At 44.8% G+C, this 19,360-nt stretch overlaps 1 protein-coding gene across 2 annotated transcripts in view; it reads left to right on the top strand.

Moving 5' to 3' along the window:
* The window catches only part of LOC137351744 (tumor necrosis factor alpha-induced protein 8-like protein 1), a 67,412-nt gene extending 48,738 nt beyond the window's left edge, over positions 1–18,674 (top strand). For both annotated transcript variants that reach the window (XM_068016531.1, XM_068016530.1), the window contains exon 2: positions 6,136–18,674. In XM_068016531.1, coding sequence (XP_067872632.1) covers positions 6,141–6,701 — 561 coding nt within the window. In that variant the 5' untranslated portion in view covers positions 6,136–6,140 and the 3' untranslated portion in view covers positions 6,702–18,674. The remainder of the gene's footprint in view (positions 1–6,135) is intronic.
* Positions 18,675–19,360: the final 686 nt, after the last annotated feature.

Here is a 19,360-nt window from a genome sequence, read left to right as displayed (position 1 = left end):
TGACTTTTACTTCCACCCAAGAGTCCCCTATACTTTGTACAGGATCTTGAAGGTTCATTCACTTCCCCTGGGACCAATCCAAAGCATACCACAGCTATCAAGAATTCTCTCTGATTCTCCTTTAGTTTCCCAGCTATCTTCCAAGGTATGAGATCTCTTGGGGATCCTCCCTTTAGCAACCAGCTAGGTGAACTCTCCAGCTCTCCTTCAACACCTCATGATTGTGGACTCCCCAGCCTGAGCATGGAGCTCATTGGCAATCTGGCATACTGACTTCAAATCGGAAAGCACCATTGGCTCCCCTAATAGCCTTTTGCTGCTGAGTCCAGCTGATTCCAAACAAATGATCTTTCTGTCTGCAATCCCAGATATGATTTTTTTTTTTAAAAATCTGATCAAAAGGCATCTCCTTGCATAATCTATCTCCATCGGAACATGGTACATCTGGGATGTCCCAGATAGAAATTTAAGCTAATTAACTCCAACTCCGAAATATCCCTTTGATTTTGGATGCCCGCGTGGATAATTTATACCACTAACAGGGCAATTCTCTTCAGTTCTCCAACTAAATGAGCCCACCTGATGTTTTATGGCTCTCACCTCTTTAACTCTGGCCCTTTACACATGGAAAGATCTTTGAAGTGTAAATATCTTGGGTGGTCTGGCAACCTTTTGAATTCCAGAATTTTAATTACCTTACATCTACCAATTTAATTTCCCCAAAACTAAAAGTGACCTAAAAAAAAAAATGTCAATATAAACCATGAACTAGATGATTATAACAATGCTGTTTTTGGTCCCTAATCTTCCCCAACCCTCCACTTACTACCCTTTTGCTATTTATATGCTAATAGAGGACTTTGGAATTCCCTTTTATGTTAGCTGTCAGTCTGTTCTCATACTCTTTCTTTGCCTCATTTCCTTTTTCACTTCCCTTCTGAACTTTCTGTATTCAACCTGATACTCACTTAAATTATCAACCTGGCATTTGTCATATGCCCCCTTTTTCTGCTTCATCTTATTATGTTCGATGCCAGGTACTGCAGGGACAAGGGTTGGAAGAACAGAAGAGGGGAATGTATTGTCTGGCAAACAAATACCAGGATTGTGTGGTGAAGATGTAGCTTCCCCAGTGCAGAATAGTTAAGAATCACAGACCAGAAGGTTTAGCCCTTCGGTCAGCACTAAACTGATTGATCTCAGCTGGGGCAGCAGTGATGTCAATATCCTGGCCAGGGAAGGAGGCACATTGGAACATTAGGAAAGGGAGGAGCTTGTTCAACCCTGTGAAGAAAGAAAGACTTGTGTTGGTATAGCACCTTTCATGACCACAGGATATCCCAGAATACTTTACAACCATTGAGGTACTTTTGAAGTGTTATCATTGTTATGTAGGAAACCCAGCAGCCAATTTGTGCGCAGCAAGCTGCCGCAGACAGCAATGACATAATCTCCTTTTGGTGATGTTGATTGAGGAATAAATATTGACCAGGACACTGGCGATAACTCCCCTGCCCATCTTCAAAATAGTGCAATGGGATCTTTCAGGTCAACCTGAGGGCAGATGTGGCCTAGGTTTAACATCTCATCAATTGGATCATGGATGATCTGCACCTCAATGCCAATTACCTTCCAGGGACATGGAAATTGGAGGGTGGTTGAATATTCTGGAGATTTGCTTGATTATTTTGGGGATCAGAAAGTACTTATAAAGAGATGGTGTAGAATCCATGATGGGTGGGTGGTGTATAGCAGGCTCTTGGGCTGAAAGCCCATTTTCTCATTTCATAGCCATCTTTGGAGATCAGACTCTTGACTTATTCCTATCTAGTGCTGATGAGCTGGAAGTCCATTTGTCCCACCGCCTGGAACTTGACGTTGGATGAATGGGAGGTCCCAAAGAAAAAGAATCTGTTATGTAGAAGTACTCTCTCAATCCACAAAAGAACTGGTTTAAAATCTCCAAAACAAAATATCAGGGTATGCTTGGGGGAGGGTGAGTGGTTGAGGAAGAGCAAGAGGGAGGGACTTTCTTCTGTGGAAGCACCCAGTAAGTACATTTGAAGTGTGGCCATTCTCAGCCATCGATCAAATGGCGTAGCATCGAATTTCTACCGTGTGATTTCCGTGGGAAAAATCTTAATAGCCACTGAATCCAAACAATCCAGAAGCTATGGAATTTTCTCCTACTTGAGCATGCTTGTACTGTAAGATATTCTCACAGTTGCCTCTTCCTCTCCCCCGCCCCTTCCATTTCCCAGTAGCATCTTCAAATATCCACTTAATTTGTGTCAAAATAGGGATTGGCCACTCAAAGTCTTTAGTCTGATTCAATTTTAAAGCTATAACAGTACTTTATCCTTCTCATCCCAATTTCCTGACTTTTCTCTATATCCTTTAATATCCTAACATCCCAGGTTAGTAGTTCTCTCCCTTTTTAAACAGTACAACTGGTTTTGATGCACTTTCGCTAATCCATTGCATGAGCAGAACAATTGTTTTCTATCTACTCTGTCCATTCCCTTTGTTACCTTGATCAAATTGCCTCTAAACATCCTCATCTTCAGGGAATATTTTCCCAGTGTCACATCATATCTCAGTCCCTTCATTCCAGGGATCATGCTGGTCAACTGTTCTTGGATTTTCCTAAGTCCAGTATGTCCTTGCTAACATCTAGCTGAATGCAGTACTCCAAATGAGGTCTCGCCAGCACTCTCTATAACTACAGTGGTGGTTCCTCATTCTTTTGCATTCTATACCTAGACTGAATCCCATTAGTCCTTTTACCTGCTTTTTGTATCTTTAAGCTAACATGTAGTGAATTACAAATAGAAAAGGCTGGAAATGCACAGCAGATCAGTCAGTAGTATCTTATAAAAATAAAAGACAAGTTATTGTTTTGGGACTTTATTAGGGCTGGAGAGGCAGTTAGCATCTTGGTAAGCATTGGGGAAAGAGGAGAGGAGGTGGAGAAAACAGATGCTTCAATCACTGAGAGGGAATTAATGGATGAATGACTGCAATCGCTTAATATTAAGAAAAGTGCAAAATACGATGGCTGCTGGAAATAGATAATAAAGACAAAAATGGTGGAAATACTCAGGTAAGGCAAGATCTGTGGAGAGAGGAAGTTAACATTTCAGGTGGATGACCTTTCATTAGGTCTGGAAAATGGGATGTTTTCTGTTTTTATTTTATAACTGCTTGATATAAAGAGTTAGATGATATAAAAGACCATCATTAGAAAGACACTAAGCACAAATAGACATGTAAATAATAAAAGAAACAGGACCACAAAGGTGAGAAAATGGAAGAAATTGGAGCACGGGATGGGTGTGGTTTGTGGAAGCTGCAAATGCAGGAGGCTATAGAGAGTCAGATATTGGGATTATTTTAGGATTGTTCTAGCAAATGGGGGGCAGAGATATGATGGGCTAAATGGGCTCCTGCTTTGCTGTAAGTCTCTATAGCTCAATGGAAATGAAAACGGAAAACATTGGCAAAATATAGTGGGTTGGCAACCCTTCCACAATGTCTCCTGAGCTGGAAGGGGTTGGGGAAAATGGGCTACAGTTTTCACTCCCACTGCTGGAGAATAAATGTTTAGACAAGGACAGATTTAGACTTGGTGATGTCTTGCACCCACCCACGGGATGGCCAAATGGCATGTCAACACTCACTTTTTCAGCTCACACATGGCATCTCAGCCAAGTTAGTGAAGAGCAGTAGGTACCTAAGAATTGTGAAACAGGGAGAGTCACTGTTCAGGAAGGTAGTAAATTCTGTTTGTAATGCTAAGCATTCTGCCAACCTGTGCCCCATGGTTATTGGATTGGCAATCAGATGTGACCCAATGCCACCTTGAGTCCAGTACAGTCCTCCCATTTTGAACTGCAGTAATTAATATGTAGGAAAATACAGCAGCCAATTTGCATCCAGCAGGGAAATGAAAGACCGGATCATGTGATATGGTGGTGGTGCCTGATGGAAGATTGTTGCCAGGGTACTGGGAGAATGACGTGCTGTCCTTTGGTGCCATGGAATCCTTTAAATCTCATGGAAATATACAAAGCATTGCAGCAGAGCAAGGATTTTTCCTCACCTGGTATCTAGACAGTTTTGATGAAAGAAGCAAAAGAACAAACTTGTATTTATTTAGCTGCTTTAATAATCTCAGAACATCCCAAAGCATTTTACAGCCATTGAAGTATTGTGATTGTTGTAATGTAGGAAACACAGAAGCCAGTTTGTGCACAGCAAGCTCCCACAAACAGCAATGAGCTAATGTGTTTTTGTGATATTGGTTAGGGATAAATATTGGCCAGATTACCACATGAACTCTTCCTTGAAATAGTGTCATGGAATCTTTTGGATTTTGTCAGTCTGGATTTTCTGCTCAAGTCTCTGGAGTAGGATTTAGACCCACAACCTTCTGCCTCGGGCAAAAGTGCTACCACTCAGGCCAGGATTGACACCTTTGATGAAGGCTTATAATTGAAATGTTAACTTGCCTTTTCTCTTTAAAGACACCGATTGACTTGTGTGTTTCCAGCACTTCCTGCTAATGTTTGATTTCCATGCAGGTTTTTATCTGATTATGTACACTTTGTGTTGGTTACTTTCTGGCAGCAGTTACTGAATAGCGATCCAGGGCGGGAACCTAGGCTGATTTGTCCTACTCCCTCTTCCCTAACTCCGGCATTAGAGCCGGCTGTAGTGCTTGATACTCCAGCTGCAATCAGCCAACTTAGCACTGAACTGGGTTGGAACTGTGGAGTTTTTGATCTGTCCAGCTCAATTTACCCAATGGACCATTGGAAGAGCTGGTATCAGGTTAAATTTACCACCAGCAGTGGAAGGAGAAGCCATCTCCTGCAGTGGTTCTCTGCACTTTAAAGGGGCAGCTGTGGCCACTTGTTTATGTTCTTGACACCTCCAACTGAGTCCAGGTCTGGGGATTTAAGCTTTGGTCTGTGCTGAGCCAGTCATTCTCAGTTGGAGCAGGAGCAATGCTGGAATTTAAGTACGACATAAGTTTTTAGCAGCATCTTCCCATGAGAACACACTGGGTGGAGTTTCTTCTTTTGTGCTCCGCTCATAGTATTTGTAACATACCTAAGTCATGCCTTTACTGGTTGGCTTGTCAGAACAGGCCTGTTGAAGTTGTAAAGTACACTGTTTGCCAGTCAGACCCTTACTTCTGAGTACAAGTAAACGCATTTCGCAGCAACGCGTAGAAGTATCAAACCTTGTGCCCAGTGACCTCCGGGGTCACTGTCCAATTTACCCACTCACTTAGGGTTGTGGGAGGAGGAGCGGGGGAGGGGTGGCCTCAGAAATGTACTGAATATCTTTTTGGCATGCACTGTGCACCATCTGTGAAGCACGTTGAAGAACTGACACAAACATTTTTAACAAATCTGGCACTGAATCACTCATTTTACAAGCGGGCTTTTGCAGAGCCTAGCAAAAGAGTGGCTAGGTCTGTAACTGAGTATTTTTCTATGTGATAATTATTGGGATGCTCCAACACTGAACATCAATACTTATTAATATTGATCTGTTGTGGTTAATTTAAAAGATTAACAAGTTGGCTTTGATTCTTGCCCCCCCCCCCACCCCTCCCCCAACCATCCTGGCTCAGTTGGTCAAAGCACCAATCTGATCTGGAGAATAAATTAAACCCAAAAAGGGCCAGAGATTCGAACCTTGGCATGTTGATCTCAGTTAAACCACAACTGGAGGCAATTGGCCTCAGTTCCTCCAGGGCTACAGAGTGGTGGAATTAGGGGAAAGGAACTTGGCCATCTTGCAGAATGTCATTGGGTAAGGACGAGATCCAGCTCAGCTGTGGTGCCCTATGTGGTTGAATAGTCTGTCCACAGTGATATGTCCAAGCTCACCCATGCAGAATGGCCACTTCAGTGAGGTTAATAAAAGTGGCTGCATCCACAGAACCACAGTGCAGCACAGCCTTGCACTTTCAGGAGATGAGGGGAGAAAAGTGTGCGGGGTGGGGGGGGGGGGGGGGGTGGTGGGAGAAGGGTGGGTGGAAGTGGTATATGACTGTTTTTCTTAAACGCCTGAGCTGGGGCTTGGTGTTGACTAATGTAGAATTATTTTGTCTTTTTCCAGAAACAATGGATGTCTTCAATACTAAAAACCTGGCCATGCAGGCACAGAAAAAGCTTCTGGGCAAGATGGCATCTAAAAGCATGGCCAATATCTTCATTGACGACACGAGCAGTGATGTCTTGGATGAACTTTATCAGGTGACCAAGGAATACACAAAAAACAAAAAAGAAGCCCAGAAAGTCATCAAAAATCTGATCAAGGTGGTGGTTAAACTTGGTATTCTCTACAGGAACAACCAGTTTAGTGCAGAGGAACTGGTGCTGGTGGACAAGTTCCGCAAAAAGGTCCACCAATTGGGTATGACGGCTGTCAGTTTCTACCAGATTGACTTCACGTTTGACAGGCGCGTTCTTGCAAACATCTTGAATGAGTGCAGGGAATTGCTGCACCAGGCCATCAACCGGCACCTAACGTCTAAGTCCCACGGGCGTATCAATCACATCTTCAACCACTTTGCTGACTGCGAATTCTTAGCGACCTTGTACAGTCCAACGGAGCCTTACCGCTCGCACGTGCAGAAGCTTTGCGAAGGGGTTAACAAAATGCTGGAAGATGGAAGTATTTGATTGGTGCATTTGCAAGAATGACTGGGTGTACTGAGAGGTGGAGGGCTTTTTTAAAAAACTGTACAGCAACAAATGTTTGTTTTTGATGAGGTTCTTATTTCCACAGGCTGATGGCAAAATACCTCACCATGGGTTGATGCTGAATTATTTTACTACAGTGATTCATTTAATAACAATGGCATTGAACTGTGGACTACCCATTTTCTAAGCCTGATTACACAGTAATGCACACTCAAGGAATGCAGGAAATGGAGAGATCTTCCTTTAGAGCGATCCAGGCTAAAACCAAGCCCTTTGCCCAAATAATTGGAACTAAGTGTGGCCTTGGGCTAGAAATAGCTTTCACGTATATTAGGCACATAACCTCCTGTCCAACTGGTAGATGAACGGGCTGTATGGGGTTCTACTCAGTTGTGGAGACTCAAATAGTTCTGGATTCAATCCCAATTTTAGCTGTACTTGGCCATTGAAGTGGTAGTGAGACACAAACTAGTCTCGGTCAGCCTGAGCTAGAATGAGGGAGATCTATCATTTCCAGATTGGCTATCCAATAGCACTGTCTAGAAAGTGTGCATGGACAAGGTCGGATTTGGCTACAGCTGGATAGCATGTCGATATTCATTACCTGGGCTCACGTGCATGATTGGGATATAGGGGGCTGTGATGCCTTCAGCACGAGTTGATACCTTTTGAGGAAGGAGGGGAAAATATTTGGGGCGGGGGGGCAGGGAGAACATAAACCAAGTGCTTGCATCCACTGTGAACCACTAGCACCATTCTACAATGCAAAGCCTCGACCAAGTTTATAAAAACACTGATTCTGAGCAAGACTGCGGTTTTAGCCTGGAACCACCAAACAAACCAAATGCTAAGTGGACTTGCTGTTTCTGATCTAGACTTGTATAGTTTATTTTTTACCACCACTGTCAAAGGATTATATACCATGTATATTTGATGAAGTGTGGCACCAGCTATGGCTCATTGGGCTTTCTTTAGGCTTTGAGACGCCGAAGTTTCTGGGCCCATTTGTGTGTGATTGCCTATCTGCTTTCTGTACTTTGAGCCATTCTGATCTATAATGAGTTTGTGGTTTTTTTTGGGAATATTATGTATTGGTTTTCAAACTGGAGGATTGGCATCTGTTATAATGTGAAATGGTTCTAATCTACTAATCTATATTTCTATCACATTTTAATTATTTGTAGTGTAAGTTCACAATGGAAAAATTGTCAAATTCCCTTAAATACTCCTCTGTCAGTTCCTGGCTGTAACTTGCCTAATACCACAGTTGGTAAATATGCTACAATGCTTGTTTACCAAGTCCATACAGACCAAAATTTGGTCTTTATTAAGTTAGTTGATCACTTAAGTAATGCAGATATGTTCCAACTGGCTCTTGGGAGGGATAAATATCAGCCAGAGCTCTGACTGTTGATCACCAGCAGTGACCCCTCCTGGAAAAGGGCTGTAGCTATCAGTGATTGAATATTCTCCCAACACTTGCTGTCTGGCCATATACAGAAAGATAACCAATTGCGTGGCTGGTTTCTCTGAACGATATCAGATTTTGTTTTGTTTCAAAAATATATTTTCATAAAATTTGTTTTATTACACTGTTGCAATTCACAGTGCAATGCAAATCAACAAGGTTAAATATAGTACATGCTGCTCTGGGGTGCCTAAATATACTTACAATACATTACATTAAACATTTTCTAATACAGCCTAAGGGGTTTTCCACTAGTTCTAGCCCCTCCATCTACTTTCCCTTTTGAGCCTTTGTGGTAGCTGTATCAAGCTTCTGTCACTCCATAGCACCGTGGGATGTGTTAGTCTGCGATCGTGGGCAGCTCCTTCCACTGGAAGATCAACCAGTTTCGGGCAGACTAAAGAGCATCTTTCACTAAGTTGACGGCCTTTCAGCAGCAGTTGATGTTTGTCTCGGTGTGCATCTCTGAGCTCGGTCGTGCATTACAAAGCACCTTGGAATTAATCTGGACAAAATCCACTGCATTTCTTTCCAGATGTTCTTTGCAAAGGCTCATTGCAGAAAGAAGTGTACGATGGCCACTTCCCACCACAGCTGCCTCACGGACAGCATGCTGAGATGCCAGGGGTGCATGAAAGGATTTGTTGGGAGGGCCCATCTCACCACCAACCAAGTCACGTCTTGGTGCTTGTTTGAAACTTCTGGCAATGTGTCATTCTGTTATGTGGCTGACAGTCTGCTCGAGGAACCATCTGATGGGATGGGCCATCTTTTTCCGTAGGGCTTTGTGTAAGTTAAATGTAGACCGCTACCTGATTGAGCTGTGGTCAAAGGTTTCTTTGGCACAAACTTTTCTACAAGAGCATGATCCATCTAAATGGAACAGTCCACAACAGCGGTGCCAGACCCAACCTTCATATCACAGGGGACAGATAGACTCTTGGTACACAAACACCAAATGTCACGACATGCTGAGATTCTATGTATGGTTTGATGCAGCTGTATGCAAGGTGGCACCAGGACAAAGGAGACATTTGGTACATTTTCTCCCCATCTATCTGGACATTCATACATCATGTCCCTGCGGCCAAGGTCCATTTTCAATCTCCAGACAAAGTGGAAGATGGCACAGGTGCCTGTGGCAGTGAGGGAACGGAGTATGGGCTAGACCTGTGCCATGTACAGCAACACTGAGAGTACCTGATGGCCAGCGTCTTACCCATAATCATTCCCAGTTTCTGCTTTGTTTTAGCTATATGCTCTTCCCAGTTCTTGATGCACACCCTAGCCCCTCTGAACCATATCCCCAGCACCTTCAGGCAATGAGACTTGACGGTGAAGGTGACAAAGGAGCAGTCGGCCCAGTTCCCAAAGAACATGGCCTAATTTTTGCTGTGATTTAGTCAGGCTCCCAAGGCCAGTTCCAACTAGTTGCAGATCCTTATCAGTCTTTGGATTGATAGTTGGTTCGAGCAGAAGATGGTGCCATTGCCCGTGTATATAGACTGCCTCCATTGCCTGCCATCATCAACCCTCTTATGCCCACATCCTTCCTGACAGATTCAGCGAAGGTTTTGATGCAACACACGAGCATGCCAGAGGAGAGAGGACAGCCTTGCCTGATTCCAGATTTAATTGGAAAACTTTGATTCCCAGCTGTCGATCAAAACAGAGTTCCTGATGTCTCTGTAAGGCAGTTGGATCTAATTGTGGATTCCCTTTCCAAATGCCATTTTGAGAGCATATCCATCATGTACATGTGTAATATTCTATCAAAGGCCTTCACCTGGTCCAAAGTACATGTCTACCCTTCTGTCCTGTACATAGGCCTTTGTATCACTGAGTAGTGCAAGGCTATCAGATCTTCTTGCTGGGTACAGTACAGGTCTGATGGTGGATGGCCAACTCCACAGCAGCCTTGACCTGATTGGCGATGACTTTGGACAGAATTTTGTAGTCAGCATTGAGCATGAAGATGTGAGATCGGCCACCAATTTCTGATCTCTTCTATCTCCTGCTTGTAAGTGAGGGTGATGATGCCTTTCATCTAGGATTCTGATATGTTGCCGATCAGAAAGATATTCTCGTACATTTCTGCCAGATCTGGGCTGCTCCAGGCCCTCAGAATGGAATACAATTTGACCAGTAAACTGTAACTTCCCGGAGTTTTACTCAGCTCAAAGGACCGGACGTCCTTTGTCAGCTTGTCCAGGGTTAGCGGGTGATCCAGACTCTCCCGTTTGCTGTTGTCTAAAGCCTCCAAGATAAAGAACAGGAAAGATGGGGGAGGCTGTGTTTCTTGGAATGTCAGGCTGCAAAGGTGTCACAGAGCCATTCCATTCGTTCAGGCTGCTGATCTCAGAGCTATCAGTTACTGCACTGTTCTTGGCTGACAGCAGAGCTGCTTTGTGTGGCCAATTCATTCATTTGTCTGATTCCTATTTCCCAACCATCCCCCAGGTCATGGACAGGTCAAGGCCGGTCTATCCAGTGCCTGTATGGTAATGATGATATATTGATGGATGGGATTACAAATCATTCCTTCTGAATCAGAGCAGAGCCAGGGGCCTCATCTGTGATTGTAATTGATGGGTGGGTGCTGTTGGAATTTGTACCATCATCTATAATTAATTGGTCACTAGACAGCTGCTTAGGCTGCATGTATAGATCATTGAAAATGCTGCTGTACAGTTTTGTCCTGATGAGGGAAAGAATTATCAGATTGAAAGAATGTTTCTCTTTGGAATTGGTTCATTTTACTGTCTACATGCCTTGATGTACTGGTGTAAAGCACTGGAATGTTACACTGGCGATGTGGGTCCTGCATTGCTCCACACTGTGAGCTCCTGATTTCAATTAACCAATGGGGACAATTACTTCTCCACAGGGGTGGGGGGTGAAATCCAGTACAAGCCTAATAATGCTATTAAATAGCAGAGGTATGAATGGAAGCCAAAAGACACAGAGCAGCCAGCCAGTCAGAAACCACAGGTGATGCCACAGTCATTCCTGCACCTTATTGAGATTACCAATATTTCAGAGTCCAACCTGCTGAGAGCTGAGGAGCAAAAGTGCTTTCTAGTGCTGTCATTACAGGAGATTTCATTCATCGAATAAATAACAAATGCATATTTTAACTCGGTGTAATTTCTTTCCAAATACCCAGAAAGAAGCATTTTCTTGCCAATGAACTGCAAAATTATATATTATACCATGTGCCCCTTTTAAAAAAAAACTGAAACTGTCTTTGAGACGGTCACACTGTAACATGACACCTGTGGTTTAAAGAAGAATAAAACCAGAATAACATTGAGAGATTTCAATTGGTGGTGTTGCTGGATTCTGAAAGTGTGACAATGGATGGGATGAACTGTTCACACTATGTCCATGGAACTGGGGGAGAAAACACTCAACAACAAGTGCAGGTTTTCCCTTCAAACTTTGTCAGTGGGAGAGAGCACCAGTATTTTTGGTTACAGGCCCGTCACTGGGGCTGGGTAGAGTTGCCATCTCTGTTTGAATGTATTCACATGACCTGCTGCCTCCAACCACCCCACCCTATTAAACAGCTTTTTGTCCCCATCTCCCAATATTTTTATAACTAACAAACAAATGTCCAAAGAAATTGCAAAAAAAAAAGCCATTATTTTTAATGCTCCAATAATTTTGCATTTCTACAGCACTTTGCACAACCACCGCATGGCTCAAAGTGCTTTATAGCCACTGAAATAGTTTTGAAATAGTGCAATGGGATCTTTTACATCCACCCGAGCAGTAAGACAGAGCCATGTTTTAACGTCTCGTCTGAAAGACGGAACTTCTGACAGTGCAACAGTCCCTCAGTACTGCACTAGAGTATCAGCTTTGATTTTTGTGCTCACCAGGAATGGGACATGAACCCAGAACCTAGTAACTCAGAGGTGAGAAAGCTAAAAACAGCCACAGCTGACACTCAGGAGATTAATCTTTAATTCCTGTCAACTCTAGAACAATCCTGGCAACTCGATTGCTGGTGGAAGCAATTTTGAGGTGATGAGTTAAGCATTGCAGAAGTGCAGTGTAAGTCATACTAAAGATATGCTGGGTTGAAGTGTGATTGTTCCTATCATGTCCTGCTGCCAATGCACTAAATGAGACCAGTGAGGATACGTGCTACTGCCATTCTGGGCCTTCAGTGACTGCCTGGGCCATGGGTGTAAACGGTGTTCCAGGTAATACAGCCCACATCTAGACAGCTACACTTTACAGAAAATTGATAGCACTCTTGCAATGTGGACCTTCGTAGGCCCACCTAATGCTAACACTTGAACTTATTGTGACCCATTCTTCAATCCGTATGATTGGTTGCACAAAAGGAGGTCTCTCAGCTCTCCTTGCCTTTGCTGGATTCTGGCCCCCACAACCTGTTTATTACCATCTTTAAGATTTGATCTACAACCTTTTGGATGCTATAATGCATTTTGCATTAACCACCACCTATTGTAAAAGATTCCACATTCCAGTAAATCTGAGGTTGATTTTGAGTGTCTTTGCCTGGTGTTAATGGGGCCATAACACCGGTGATGCAACCAGCTCCATTTTAAAAGGGGCCGACAATCATGTGACCAAAGCACCCACTTGTTTTGAGCATTAAACCCTATTTAATATAAAAATCAGAGACGTAGGATGTAAATAGAAACCTTGATGGCCACTTTAGGCCGGAATTGGTTAGAACCTGTGCAGTAAAGCCTCCAACCAGTTCTATGGGTGATGGTAGAGACCAGGCCAGCCAATATTGTGGGATTAAAAACAGAAAGTGCTGGGAATGCTCAGCAGGTCTGGCAGCATCTGTGGAGAGAGATAGACAGTTAACAGTTCAAGAGAAGTGATCTTTCAGGACCCACAAAAACACCCTGGAGCCCCCACCCTCTGCAATTGTTACCTGAATTTACAGTGCTGCATCGGGGCGCCTGTTTGGAGCTTTACAGCTCGCCTGATGAATTTAAATGAAGCCGGAACCTCAAAATCACAGGGGCCCCTTCATTACCAGTCGGTCACCCAGAAGTCAAAGTCCCTTTTAACCCCTTTGTGTGAGAACGTTTTCTAATTTCTCCTTTTAACTGTACCCTGTGCTTATCCTGAGTTTAGAGCCTTTGGCTGAGATTATGTTCATTGGACGATAATCAAACTCCAAATCGAAAGCATTCACTTGGGGACATCCTGAGCATCCAACAAGTCGGAATTAGGGAAATGCCAATCTTTCGGAAGTGAGACGGCCTTGATAACACCATGGTTGCCCTGGTGCCTCTGTTGCTACATGCACTAGTCATGGGACTGAGCCATTATATATAAAGTTGTCTTCAGTGCCCCTGGGCTAGGAGTGGGAAATAAGAATCCTCTAGAATTCCTCTTCCTCGTCAATGTTCGGTAATCCCTGCTGGAAAACCTGCAGCTTTAAACTTTGGGTGTGGATCAGATTGGGCTCGGTTGTGTTGCACCCCATTGGTTGTGTTGCCTGCCTTTACTCGCTGCCTGGGCTCGTGCATGAAATTTGCTGGTATGGGTGAGACATCAATGGGCAGGAGCTGCCAGTACAGAGCTACCCAAAAAAACCTCACACGTGGAGAGAGTCAGTAATGGGACTATTCTGTCCACAAAAGTCAATTTAGCAGCAACTGATGTGTGGAACTAGACCCAGAGACACTTTGGTTCAACAAGCTATGTCTGTTCGGACTGTACTGTCCTATATTGGGAACTGTAGGACTAAAAATAGAGGCTCGACTGCTGGCTGACCTATTGTGTGATAAACTGTGGGAAACAAACTGTACATTCCACATTCATTTTAGCCACTTCTCTACTGAAGTCCTTGATAAAATGTGCTTTTTTAAAGTAATCTTTTTCAACTGTTTAGTTAGTTAGGAACAGTAGTAGGCCATTCATCCCCTCGAGCTTGTTCCACCATTCAATTAACCAGCTTTAGCTTTATATACATTGGTTCTCATACCTAACAGTTATCTATCTATCTGAGCCTTAAAGCTTTAGTTGACTCAGCTCCCACAGCCTTTTAGGGAAGAGAATTCCAGATTTTCGGCTGCCCTTTGTGTGAAAAAATGCTTTCCCTCCGGAAAGATCCAGCTCAAATTTAAAGATTATGTCCCCTGATTCTTGATTTCCCCCAGCAGAGGAAATAGTTTCTCTCTATCTCCCCAGGGTTGAGTTGCTTGAATCCCTGGGAAACAGCATTTAACTGGCCGAAGCAGGTGTTTTCCCATTAGTTGGATGAAAACAAACCAAAATTCAGCCAGTATCGTTGAAGAACCAAGGGTCTTTTTTGTTGTGCTTCTTCAGACGGGGCTTGCTAGTTGATGCGTCGGACTCTTTCCTATTTCTTTTTATTAATTTATTCATGGGGTGTGGCGTCACTGGCTAGGCCAGCATTTATTGCCCATCCCTATTTGCCCTTGAGAAGGAGGTGTTGAGCTGCCTTCTTGAACATCTGCAGTCCATGTGGGGTAGGTGCACCCACAGTGTTGTTAGGAAGGGAGTTCCAGGATTTTGACCCAGTGACAATGAAGAAATGGTGATATAGTTCCAAGTCAGGATGGTGTGTGGCTTGGAGGGGAACTTGCAGGTGGTGGTGTTCCCGTGCATCTGCTGCCCTTGTCCTTCTCTGTGGTAGAGATCACAGGTTTGGAAGGTGCTGTCTAAGGAGCCTTGGTGCATTGCTGCAGTGCATGTTGTAGATGGTACACACTGCTGCCACTGTGCGTCTGTGGTGGAGGGAGTGAATGTTTGTGGATGGGGTCAAGCTTCTTGAGTGTTGTTGGAGCTGCACCCATCCAGGCAAGGGGAGAGTATTCCATCACACTCCTGACTTGTGCCTTGTGGACAGGCTTTGGAGAGTCAAGAGTTGAGTTACTTGCCATAGGATTCCTACCCTCTGACCTGCTCTTGTAGCGACAGTATTTATGTGACTACTCCGGTTCAGTTTCTGGTCAATGGTAACCTCCAAGATGTTGACAGTGGGGGATTCAGTGATCATAATGCCATTGAATGTCAAGGGGTGATGGTTAGATTCTCTCTTGTTTAAGATAGTCATTGCCAGGCACTTGTGTGGCGTGAATGTTACTTGCCATTTATTAGCCCAAGCCTGGATATTGTCCAGGACTTGCTGCATTTCTACATGGACTGCTTCAGGTTGTGAGAAGTCGCAAATGGTGCTGAACATTGTGCAATCATTAGCGAGCGCTCCCACTTCTGACCTTATGATTGAAGGAAGGTCATTGATGAAGCTGCTGAAAATGGTTGGGCCTCGGACACTGCCCTGAGGAACTCCTGCTGTTATGTCCTGGAGCTCAGATGATTGACCTCCAACAACCACAACCATCTTACATTGCGCTAGGTATGACTCCAACCAGCTGAGAGTTTTCCCCCTGATTCCCATTGACTTCAGTTTTGCTAGGGCTCCTTGATGCCATACTCGGTCAAGGGCAGTCATTTTCACCTCACCTTTTGAGTTCCGCTCTTTTGTCCATGTTTGAATCAAGGCTGTAATGAAGTCATGTGCTGAGTGGACAACCCTGTGTTAGTATCGGGCCAGGTGTTGCACTGGTTAGCTACTCAAACCTCCCTCTACTCTGCCCCAACAGAATGTTCCTACATCCCACCTCAATTTTCCATCCCAACCATGATGTGACTAAGATAATTTGCCAAGTTAGAGGCCACTTTGGCAAATGCGCACCAGGAATTCATTTGAGAACATACAAACTCACCTTGTATAAGTCTCACACAGACACCTACCTCACTTCAGTCTTTGAACTCATGGCCTACAAATGAAAGACAAATATGTCAATCATTATTTAACCCAGTTCCCATTGTTTATATTTTAGTAATATCTCCCAGAAGCAGTGTTCCACTGCCTGACCCATGAAAGACTCCAATTTTATTGTTGGGGTTAGTTTTTTTAATTCTTTCATGGTGTGGGCGTTGCTGGCAATGCCAGCGTTTGTTGCCCATCCCTAATTGCCCTTGACCATTGAATGATTTACTAGGCCATTTCAGAGAACAATTAGGAATCAACCACATTGCTGTGGGTCTGGAGTCACATGTAGGCCAGACCAGGTAAGGACAGCAGATTTCCTTGCCTAAAGGGCATTAGTGAACCAGATGGGTTTTTACGACAATCGATGATAGTTTCAGGGCACCATTACTGAGACTAACTTTCAATTCCACATTTTTATTAATTAATTAAATTCCACCGACTGCTGCATGGGATTTGAACCTATGTGCCCAAGGCATTAGCCTGGGTCCCTGGATTACCAGTCCGTCACATCATCACTACGCCACCATCTCCCTGTGAGAATGAGAAGACCAAAACTCTTCTGAGACCAATCTGAAGAGCCCAGCACTTCTGACAAACTAAATCCAAAGCAACTTCCCTAACATCCAGGCAAGTACAGAGGAGCAGTTCACAGAGAATTGCTCTTTGGGTTGGGATAAAAATTGAAATGATTGACAGTTAAATTGCTCCCAATAAAATACATGGAGCCATTTCTCATTAACAAGTTACATATTCATTAAAGCATCAAAGGGAATTAAAGCTATGGCCTAGATTTCTCAGGACAGTTTGGCCTGCATGTTGACACTTCTGCTGATGGGTCCGTTGGCGAGTACCCTGCCCAGAACCTCACAGACAAGGAAGGTCTCGAGTTTTGTTGCCCAGTGTGAAGTTGCCTGATCTCAGCTACAGGTGGTCTCCATGCTTCTGTGTAGGGGAGAAGAGGGAAAGAATCTGCCTGTATTCCCACTCCTAGTTGTCAGGTGTCTCCCCACCCCTCCTTTCCCAGCGCATCCCCTGCTCCTTGCAGTAAAATGCACCTGTATGCGAGGCGAGGAGAGGACCAGGCTTCACTGTGATGCCCACTGTAGTTGGATAGCTTGCTCACACACACATTGTCTAGTCTCACAGATATAAAATTGCCATTTAGGCAAGATAGTGGTGTGCGGCTGCTGCCTCTGGAAGCAGAGGCAGTGTTTTCAGGAGGGATTGGACAGCAAAGCTGTCTTGTTGTATATTATTTGCCAAAAAAATGCAAGTCATGATACTTCTATTCTTTTAAAGCTCTTTCAACAGTGGCCCAATACTGGGTTGGACATCTTTCAGGCATCCTTTAACGAAAGGTTAATGATCCCTGAATTGGCCCTTGTTATACCTGAGGTTCAATTTCTACCTCACATTTCACACTGACTAGTCAATGAAGTCGACAAGCTCTACATTGGAAATACATTTCCTCTCTCGTTCCTCCTACCCTCTCTTACACCTCTTTCTCCTCCCTCAATTTAGACTCACTGCATGCTCTCCCACTCTTGCTCATTCTTTTCTAGGACTTCAAAACTGTGAGATTCGTGAGTTGTTTTCACCTTTGCTCAATTAGTCTCTTTCTTCAGACTCTGAAAGCTGTGGGTTCAGCTCTTGAGCAGTAATCTAAGCTGTTACTTCAGCGCAATACTGAGGCAGTGGTGTTGGTTTTTCAGATGAACTGTTAAATCAAGTGTCTGTTCAGGTGGATATGAACTATCCCATAGCATTATTTGAAGGAGAGGGTAAAGTTCTCTGTCCTGGTCAACATCAGTACAATCAGATTAATTGGGCATTCATTTCATTTGCAGTTTGTGGGACTTTAATGTGTAAATTGACTCCTATGTTTGACTACATAATGTTTCAGCAGTACCAGGTATTTCATTGGTTGTAAAGTACTTTGGAATGTGCTTTGTATTCTACAACGTCAGTTCTTTCTTACCTCCCTCCCAAGCTTGATATCACCTAATTATTACTTCTTCCCTAATAGTTTAAACATTGCTGTTGCTGTGCACTCTGGGCCTTGGGTCTTCAAGCCTTGATCATTGATTTTAAAATGATTGGCAATGTCATTTTCTTGGTCATCTGCTCTAATATGTAGTTTAGTATCAAACTTTGTTTGATTAAGCACTTTGGGATATTTTACTCCATTAAAGGTGCTATGTAAATGAAAGTTGTAATTGTTTAGACAAGAGGTTGACAGAATCATATAACACAACAGTGACTCATATGCATTCCTTAACACCCCCGCTTGGACCAGTTTACATTGTATAATCTGATTTACTTGGTGCTCAGGTAAATATTTAATCAGAAGGAATCTAGAAGTGTTTTATCATTTTACTCTGTTTCCTCCACTTAAGGTGTGGACTTTTACTGGGGTTTGGGTTCAACAGCTCCCGCCAGAAACCTTCGAGTACCTTGTCCAACTGGTCATTCCCTACAGGCTGCGTTTGCTGACAACGTTACCACTAAGTGGCGCTGCAGTGGCACATGCGCAAACGCAGCATGTGCCACTAAAACATCACAGTCTGCGACTTCAGGCAGTTGCCAGGACTAAAGATGGCACTGCTCAAATAATCACACAAAGGCAACCTGACCCAAACACATGGCAGCACACAATGGCGGGATAGAGAGAGTGGGCCGCGGATGGGGCGGGGGGAGGTGCGGAGCAGCTGGAGAGAGCAGCGAGGGGGGGAGTGGAGCGGAGCGACCGGAGAGAGCAGCAAGAGGGGGAGTGGAGCGGAACGGCCGGGGAGAGCAGTGAGGGAGGAGTGGAGAGGAGTGGAGGGGAGCGGCCGCGGAGAGCAGCGAGGGGGGGAGTGGAGGGGAGCGGCCGGAGAGAGCAGCGAGGGGGGGAGTGGAGGGGAGCGGCCGGAGAGAGCAGCGAGGTGGGGAGTGGAGCAGAGCGGCCGGAGAGAGCAGCGAGGGGGGGAGTGGAGCGGAGCGGCCGGAGAGAGCAGCGAGGGGGGTAGTGGAGCGGAGCGGCCGGAGAGAGCAGTGAGGGGGGGAGTGGAGCGGAGTGGCTGGAGAGAGCAGTGAGAGGGGGAGTGGAGCGGAGTGGCCGAGGAGAGCAGCGAGGGGGGGAGTGGAGCGGAGCGGCCGGAGAGAGCAGCGAGGGGGGGAGTGGAGCGGAGCGGCCGGAGAGAGCAGCGAGGGGGGAAGTGGAGCAGAGTGGCCGGAGAGAGCAGTGAGAGGGGGAGTGGAGCGGAGTGGCCGAGGAGAGCAGCGAGGGGGGGAGTGGAGCGGAGCGGCCGGAGAGAGCAGCGAGGGGGGGAGTGGAGCAGAGTGGCCGGAGAGAGCAGTGAGAGGGGGAGTGGAGCGGAGTGGCCGAGG

This window comes from Heterodontus francisci, chromosome 36 (assembly GCF_036365525.1).
Source record: "Heterodontus francisci isolate sHetFra1 chromosome 36, sHetFra1.hap1, whole genome shotgun sequence".
NCBI lineage: Eukaryota > Metazoa > Chordata > Chondrichthyes > Heterodontiformes > Heterodontidae > Heterodontus > Heterodontus francisci.
Note: the sequence above shows the minus strand (reverse complement) of the source record. Positions and strands in the feature narration are given on the sequence as shown.